General features: G+C 34.5%; 1 protein-coding gene across 1 annotated transcript; it reads left to right on the top strand.

The window, feature by feature from the left end:
- Positions 1 to 5148: 5148 nt before the first annotated feature.
- On the top strand, positions 5149 to 6552 carry LOC105108191 (probable dolichyl-diphosphooligosaccharide--protein glycosyltransferase subunit 3B). Its single transcript, XM_011002395.1, has one exon. It carries the CDS (start codon positions 5202 to 5204, stop codon positions 6255 to 6257), a length of 1056 nt encoding a protein of 351 aa, XP_011000697.1. The 5' UTR covers positions 5149 to 5201; the 3' UTR covers positions 6258 to 6552.
- The last annotated feature ends 2971 nt before the right edge of the window (positions 6553 to 9523 follow it).

Here is a 9523-nt window from a genome sequence, read left to right as displayed (position 1 = left end):
ACATTCGTAGGTCTTTCCTATTTTAATACTGCTTCTATATTTTTTGAATCCACACTAATACCCTTCTCTGATATCACATGACCTAAAAATACCACTTTATTTAGCCAAAATTCACATTTACTAAGCTTCACATATAACTTATTTCTCTTTAAGGTCTCTAACACTTCTTTCAAATGATATGCATGTTCCATTTATGATGAAGAATATATTAGTATATCATCAATAAACACCACTACAAACTTATCCAAATAAGATTGAAAAACCCGATTCATCAAATCCATAAATATCGCTAGGGCATTGGTTAATCCAAAAGGCATCACCACAAATTCATAATGCCCATAACGAGTTCTAAAAGCTTTTTTCTGCATATCTTTCTCCTTTATCATCACCTAATGATACCTTGACGTCAAATCTATTTTTAAAAATACACATGTCCCTTTGATCAAACAAATCATCAATTCATGGAAAGGGGTACTTATTTTTTATAGTCATTTTATTGAGTTGTCTACAATCTATATAGAGTCGTAATGTTCTATCTTTCTTTTTAACAAACATCATAGGAGGCCCCCAAGGTGAAACACTAGGGCGAATAAACCCTTTATCCACTAATTCTTGCAACTGTATTTTTAATTCCACCAATTCTGTAGGCGTCATATTCTGTAGGCGTCATTCAATACGATGCCCGAGCTACTGGTGTAGTTCCAGCAACTTCTACTTCTCTCTCAGGTGGTAACTAGGGTAGCTTATTTGGAAATACATCTAGAAACTCCCTTACTATAAGTATTTTATCCAACTCTATTTCTTTCTTTTTCAAATCTACTACATAGGCAAGATAAGCTGTACATTCTTTTCTTAATAGTTTCCTAGCCGTCACAATTGAAATTATACTATTTGATATGACATTTTTTTCTCCTCTAAACTCTACCCTACTACCACCCTCATCCTAGAGAGTTACCGTTTTAGTAAAACAATCTATTTAGGCTCTGTAAGTTACTAGCCAATCCATTCCTAAGATTATCTCAAAATCATATAAGTCTAAGGGTAATAAATCTACCCTCGTTTTAACATCTTTTATTCTTACTCGACAACCCTTGTAAACATATTTAATAAATACAGCTTCCCCTAAAGGTGTACCAATTACTACCCATTCTCATAATCTACACTTTTAATTTATCTTCATATTTTCTAGCTACAAAGGAATGGGTAACACCAGGATCAATCAATGTATATATAGCCTGAGATTCTAACAGTCTAGTACCTGCAACAACATTAGTGGTCACTCGCATATCTTTTTAAGTCATACAGAAAACTCTCCCTTAAACTCCACCTTCTTCTACTCGAGGTCGGCCTTGAACTACACTAGTCCTAGACTGAGCAGGTCTACCCTGCCTATCTACAGTCACAGACTGCTGCTGACTCTGTACTGAAAAACCCTATCTCTACGCTTGCCCCATAGTCCTTTGAGGACACTTCCTCTTATGATGCCCAAGCCCTTTGAGGACACTTCCTCTTATGATACCCAAGCTCTCTACAATGATAACATGTAGCATTTAGATAGGGACAATCCCTTCATCTATGTTCCTGTCTGCATATATAACATCTGCCAGATGTAACCGAACAATCTCCAGGATGTCTACGCTCACATCTCACACACAGGGGATAAGTAGTCATCCTGGAGCCCTCTATGACTCCTCCTAGTAAGCTAATTTATGGGTGTGACAGCCCTGTATGTGAGCTCTGCACAGATCTACTTGATGTAACCCCTGATCTAAAATTTCCTCCCTTCTTTTTAAACTGACCAAAATATCCTCCTTTTTCCTCCCTTCTTTTTAAACTGACCAAAATGTCCTCCTTTTTTTTTGGAAAAAGAGGTCTCCTTGTAAACGATGTAAGCTCTTTACGCTTTTTTGCTCCTATAATACTATGTCCATCACCTTCCAGCCGCCTTGCAGTTGCCACGACCTCTAGAGACTAAGCGACCACTATAAAATCCCTCACTGTCAGAAACTACAAAACAGCCAATCCCATCCTCAACTCCTATCAGAGTTCATCTCAAAGTCTTTTGATTCGCTGCTGTTCAGTCCGTAAATAAACAGAAGCAAACATAAAAAGGTCCTGAAACCACCGCTTATATTCCAATACTGTCATATCTCCCTATGTAAGAGCCAAGAACTTATGTTCCTTAATCTTTCAATGTTGGCGGGAATAATATTGGTTCTCAAACTCTATCATGAAATCCCTCCATCTAAGCATCTTAGCAGCCCATCTCTCTTTAACAATATCCCACCATGTCTGAGCTCTATTCGATAACAGCTGAGTCGCACAATCCACTCGAAGCTCTACTGGTACTGCTATTTGTTCCATATACCTCTTTATCTTTTGTAACCATCAGCCAGTTATCTCAACATCCTCATCTCCCATAAATGCTTCACAACTTAATTCCCTCAAACCCTTTACCCATCAAACTAAATTGACCACAGTATCCTAGGGGTAGTACTCAATGGTCCTCACATCTCTATCATCACTACACGAACCAACTGCGCAAAATAAGCTAGATCTGGGTATAGTGGAGGTGGTGCGCGTGCTACTGCAGGCGCTACTGTTTTTGGGGGATGAGTCCCCTGCCCATCTCCATCAAATAACCCCCGCTCATCTTGAAGTCCTGATGATTCTCTCTGTCCAGATTGCACTGACATAACTGATACAAAAGATGCCGTATCTACCAGTGGATCTCCCTTTAGTCCTTTATCTCATGTCTTAACAAAACGCTCGTCCCTAGCTGGTGACGAGTCAACCCTGACTTCTTGTCGTGTACGTACCATCCTAAAACAATATTATTTTATGTTAATGATGGTCTCCTAAACCTTAACCAGGCTCTTATACCAAATTGTAACACCCTCAAATTATAATGTCATGAAATCTCAAACATTTCTTTACTAATGTCAAGTATTGAATAGTATGTCTAAGATTATAGGATTTTTTTTTTGAAATTTCAATAGTTTCCTTTATTTTCTGATGTTACTAAGTTATCGACTAGACTTCATTCAATCACAATACTCAAAACTTCCACTTTGATCCAACCATCCTGGATTATATAGCATCTCATCAAACAATACGTCACATAACTATACTTCATTGTATTTTCTCAACCTTACATCATCAACAAATAACATATTAACTACAAACAATTATTAACTCAAAAGATTCATATTGAACTATTATTACATTAGCATGCATTCATCTTCTACACATGCAAGATTATAATTACTAATTTTCTTTTTGAATAGTTTAATAATATTAGTTCCTTACTCACACATTTTAAATGTATAAGCACCAAAAGCAAAACATATTCAGGATGCATATATTACAATCTATATATAAGAAAAATTATATATAAGCAAATATATTACATTCCACAAAATAAACAGAGATACAAAACTCATATTTAAAGCTCTGTATCACCTCGTGAAAAACTTGTATACATAAAATTAATAAGAAATAAGAAAAATAACACATTAAAAATGATAAAGCTATTATATTCACAAGTCTTCAAAATTATATCAAATTATTTTTCATCACCAACTTACTATATATCAACATTAATAACTCATTCATAATTTATTAATCCTATACTTATAAGACCTCTGTGACCAACACTCATTGCTTAATTTTTAATTTGGTAATTTACAAATTTTACTTTAAACCCGGCTAACTCTCTTAAATAGCCATTTATCAAACCGATAATTCCATATGAATTACCCAATATTCGGCTATTCTCTATCAATAGCCCATACAATCGGTAATTCCATACGAATTACCCAACATCTAGCTATTCTCTATCAATAGCTCATACAACCGGTAATTTCATACCAACTAGTAATTTCATACTAACCAGTAAGTCATACTAACCAACCGATAATTCCTATTAACTAGCCGGTACTTCTATACTAACCCATCAGTAATTCCATGCTAACCAAATTTTTAAAAAGCAAATTCAGGACTTGACCAGTTGAACTATACCCCTCTAAATTGTCATGTATTTTTTAGAGAGATGCACTGATATAAATTATATCTAAAAATCTTATTTATATTCTTTGATATGATATCAAAATTTTGATAATCAAGTGGTTACAAATTCAAATCTCATTATTTTTATTTATTTAATAAAAATTAAATATAAAATAATATAAATATGTACAAATTTTAAATATAAAAAAATATCATTTGAAAATATATATTATAAATAATATAAATTATATTTTAAAATCTTATTTAATAACTTAAACTATTAAATTAAATAACTTAAATTATTAAATTAATTCTTTAACAATATCATGCATCTTCCAGGCCAAGAGTATGAAAATTTTCATCACCACATCACTTTCAATATTCAAATTCTATTCCAGTGTACGAGCTATCCCCGCACTCTCAATTTGCAACCTGCAGCAGCGGTGAATGCAGCCACCATTTTACATTACAGTTCGTATGTTTCTTAAGTTATTTTTTATTCAAAAATAATAAAATTAATGTTTTTTAAAACATTTTTAAATTGTTTTAATTTGATATATTTTTTTAAAAAAATTATCAACTAAGTAAAATATGTTAGAGTACGGTTAAAGCTCTTCCTTCCATAATTATATAAAAAAGTATTCTATATTCTTTATGCTTCTTATATTCAATTATTAGTCAGTATAAAATTAATTATAATTGATCTACCAGATAACTTGTCCTTTTTCTTATCAAAATAATGTAAAAAAACCTGTAAATAATAATATTTTTATTTTTTTTAAAATCTCTCTTAACTAATATTAAATCAATTTTTTTAAAATATATACAAACTGGTATAAAAAATATTGATGAACCGATTTGTTCATGCAAATTTAATATTGTGAAGTAATATAGCTTTTAAAAATATTTTTTTATTTTTAATATTTATACACAAAAGTTATTAAAAAAATATTATAAATTAAAGATTTAATATTTTTTAATATAAAAAAAACTTATGAAAACCATACAGACTCTCAGACAGTCGAACGGTGGGCCTAATCGATTCGTTTACTCAGACGCACCAATAAGAAACGAAGAAGTGAGTCACAAATTCACACTTGTCACCTTCTCATTGGCAGCTCTACACTCCCTTAAAAAACCCAAACGTCTAAGCCTTCCCCTCCCCACCTCGCTTCTCTCCCCCCCTTTCCAAAATGGCGATCTCACCAGCTCTCCTCCTACCTCTCCTCCTCTTCACAGTCTTCCTTTCCGTCTCCCTCCACCACTCCACCGCCGACTCCTACTCCGAATCCGACTCCGAGACCTCCGACCTAGTTACCGAACTCCTCTACCTCCGATCTCAATCCAAATCCGGCGTCATCCACTTAAACGACCACATAGTCTCCCGTTTCTTAACCTCCACCAAAACCCCTCGCCCTTATTCTCTCCTCATCTTCTTCGACGCTAAACACCTCCACTCCAAAACCGAACTCCACCTCCAAGATCTCCACACAGAATTCTCCCTCTTATCCTCCTCCTTCATCTCCAACAACGATGCGTCGTCTGCCTCCTCCCTCTTCTTCTGTGACGTCGAATTCAAAGAATCCCAGAACTCATTCGCCCTCTTCGGTGTCAACTCCCTTCCCCACATCCGTCTTGTGGGGCCCAATGTCAAAAATCCGAAAGATTCAGAGCAGATGGACCAAGGTGATTTTTCGCGGATGGCGGAATCAATGGCGGAGTTTGTTGAATCCAGGACAAAATTGACTGTGGGTCCCATTAATCGGCCGCCGATGTTATCCACCAATCAAATCGCTTTCTTGGGAGTGATTTTGTTGATCTGGGCCTTCTTTTTTATCAAGAAACTTCTTACTAAAGACACTTTCTTGCATGATTGGAAAGTTTGGCTGCTCGGCGCAGTGTTTGTTTACTTTTTCAGTGTTTCTGGTGCTATGTTTAATATAATTAGGAAAATGCCGATGTTTTTGGTAGATAGGAATGATCCGAATAAGCTGGTGTTTTTCTATCAAGGGTCTGGAATGCAATTAGGAGGGGAAGGTTTTGCGGTCGGGTTTTTGTATACGATTGTTGGCTTGTTGTTGGGTGTTGTTACTCATGTTCTTGTGAGAGTGAAGAATAGGACGGCGCAGCGGGTTGTTATGGGTGTTTCGTTGGTTATTTCGTTTTGGGCTGTTCGGAAGGTTGTTCATTTGGATAATTGGAAGACTGGTTATGGTGTTCATGCGTTCTGGCCTACAAGTTGGAGTTGAGGAAGTTGTTTTGAGTTTGGAGGGTAAGAGGTTATGAACATTTTGTTGCTTTTGTTGAAGTAAGCTGGTAGAAGAATCTGATGTATTGGTGTACCCTTACCAGAATATTAGTACTGATTAATGCTTTTTTTTACGCAATGTAGCTATTTGCTAAAAGATTTTGTTTAGGGCGATTGGAATTTTAATTAGTTTACCCTTAAAATGATTCTGATATGCTTAGAACTGAACTTGAAATTACAATATAAGTGGCATGAAATTCCAGGAGTTTTTTTATTGCAATGGAGATTTTGATTAATATACGTGGTTGTGTAGTTGTTTGAATGGCTAGCTTATGCTTGCGACAAGTTTCTTTCTTTTAGATATAATGGCTGTTTTATATTTGCTTGAAAGGAAATGTAGCTATATGTTTAGTAAAATTAATTGTTGTATAATCTTGACTGTAAAAACTAATTATTCTGTGAATGAATGGCCATTTATTGTGGGATCCAAATGGCTATGTTAAGGAATACCTGGAACTTCACTGTAAAAGGTTTGGGGCTATGCAGTGTTGATGTTATAGTTGTTTCCTTTCATTTTTTTAAAGACATGCTCAATTTCTGCTAGTAAGATTGGTGCCTCCCTATTGCATATGCAAGCAAGTACTTGAAACGGATTTTAGGTGCTAGACGCAACTTACTGGTATTTAGACAATCCATAAGCTGTAAGGTTTAGCTGTCGGATGATGATGGTTTTACTTTGTACAGTTCATCATTTTACAAGTTTCTATCTGGTTTAGGTACAGAAGCCAGCTTTTGCCATTGCTTGTCATTAGTTTGTGTTTCTGTTAGTATTATCCATTTAAGAAGCATATGAAACTCTCTTTTCTTGTTGATTATGAAGTTTTTGGAAGAATAGGTGCCTAGTTCCATGTAGTTTTAGATTTTACATGTCTGTAGATGATGTAATAATGAAAAGAGATGGGGGGGTGTCTTTGCCTATCTCAAAAGGAGCGTGAGAGACCATTCATAAGGTTGTTGGAAGTGAAGACATGGGTTCTGAGGTTGGAGAGCTGTAAAGTATGATTCATATATTAGTTACATTTGGAAGTGGGTACTGATTAATGTTGATTTTGCACAAAGAAGCTGTCTGCCAAAACAATATGGTGATCCCTTGTAATTTTGCTAGCTGTTGTAACTTTTATTGGTTCAACTTTAATATGATTGAGAGCATTCTTAGAACTCAACTTTAGATTTACATGGGATAAACAATGACTGCCAAAAACTAAAGATGCTATTCTCACATGGTTGACTAGTAAGTTGACATGGGTTTGAAATGTTGTATTCATGGAGAATTCCTGGCACTTCATTGTCAAATATTTTGAGTTGCCCGTATGATTTTGGTTTATGATTAGTTGACATTGAATGATAGTCATTTTCTTTTGTATTTTAAATTGCTCTATGCTTAATTCCTTTAACTATATCTTCAGTGTCCTGTTGCATCATGCATGCACAATCTTGAATTTTAACTTTTGGAGGTAGATGCATGTAGGAACACTAGCTTTGTCTAGTTGATAGTTGACTATAGGATTTGAAGGTTTCTATGCAACTTAAATACATAACTCTGCTTTAGTTTCTTGAGTGTGGTTTGTCTTTTGGATTTCCTAGAATAATACATTTGAATATATCTATGCATCTTAGAGATATAAGCCTGTTTTTGCTTCCTGAGCGTGGTCTGTCTTTTGCATTTCCCAGAATGACACATAAGAAGTTTGGTAAATTGAATTCATACTGTACTTTAGAGCTCAGGTGAGATTATGAAGTTTATAAAAAAAAAAAAAAAAAAAAAAAAAACAAAAACCTTGTTGCTTAGATTCTCTGGTTCAAACACATCCCGTGTCAGTTGTTGGAATGGCCATGCTTGATTCTTCTAGAGGTGAAAGTTTGAAGTCTGATTCTTTAGGTTTTGTTCCTAAATGCTTTTCACACAAAAATATAAGGGTGATGAGTATGGTCAAGCTTGAGTTGGAGAGCTAAAGGGCTATGATGTTATTGTTAAACTAAATTGCTGTTGAAGTGTTGATGTATTAGTTTACCTATAGATGAATATAAGTACTGGTTAATGTTTTTTTGCGCATTATAGCTATGTGCTAATGGATTTTGTTACAGTGATTGGAATTTTGATTAGCTTATGCTTTAACGGGATTCTGGTATGCTTAGAACTGAAAATGGAGTAGGCTATCTGCATGGGCTAATGGGTGTCAGGGAGTGTTCCATGTGCCTTGAGCTGAAAAAATGGAGTAGGTTATCTTCATGTTTCTCATTCATTCCTGTTGTTCTAACTTTGGGGAAAAAAATTTATCCTCTAAATGATATTGTCAGCTTGCTTTGTTGAAAGGCTTGAATTTGAAATCAAGCTATGTTATTAAGGGTGTTGGATCCCTCATTCTTACGTAATTTCTCTTCAATTGAACGGTTTCCAAATTGATGCTAAATATCCATGTTAAATGCGTACATTGTCTTGGAATAGAATTCATGGAAACCCTTGTTGTCTGCTGTTGATTTCTAAAATTACAGATGCTGTTATTTTGTGTAAGTGGTAAATACTTGCCATGGAGCCAAGTGTATTATTCGTTGTAAGAAATTTTAAGCTCTATATGTTTTGAGACTTTGAGTTGTTGAAATTATAGTCGCTTTCTGTTTTCTAAATGACATTTTGCTTGCTTCCCAATAGTATAACTAAGGTGTCCTATTGGTACATGCGTGTGCAGCTCATAGATCCTATATTGGGTGTTAAGGGCTGCTTGCTGAGGTTTGGGCGTGCCTGAATTCGTCTCTAGTCTTTGCTGATAGTTTATATTATGATTTAAATTTGTCTATTCCACACTTTTAGAAGTTTGTATTCAACTTAGATGCAGAAGCCTGTCGTTGGATCTCAACTGTGGTTAATGCTTGCTCTTTCTACTTTTTGTCTGTAAATAAGGAGCTTGAGAAGTTATAGCTGTCATATCCAGCTCAAATTGTCAATTTTGTTACCTTTCATTCGGAATAGTCGAAACATTTTATTTTACTTTAAAAACTAAAATAAAACAGTATAATTTTTATTTTATTTTAAATTTTTGTCTATTTTGGATTTTTTGGTTAAATTTCAATAAAAATATTCAGGTTTTATTTCACATGTTCTGTTCCGGTTTTAGAAAATCATTGAATCAAATTGAATTTTGTTCAGTTTAATTAATTAAATTAATCAAGTATAAAAAAGTTTTTTTTTTATTATTATTTTCAATAACT

This window comes from Populus euphratica, unplaced genomic scaffold (assembly GCF_000495115.2).
Source record: "Populus euphratica unplaced genomic scaffold, PopEup_1.0 scaffold183.1, whole genome shotgun sequence".
In the NCBI taxonomy this organism is placed as follows: domain Eukaryota; kingdom Viridiplantae; phylum Streptophyta; class Magnoliopsida; order Malpighiales; family Salicaceae; genus Populus; species Populus euphratica.
Note: the sequence above shows the minus strand (reverse complement) of the source record. Positions and strands in the feature narration are given on the sequence as shown.

Excerpts from the sequence above, each read along its gene's own strand:
- LOC105108191 (XM_011002395.1), top strand. The coding sequence starts at position 5,202 with ATGGCGATCTCACCAGCTCTCCTCCTACCTCTCCTCCTCTTCACAGTC.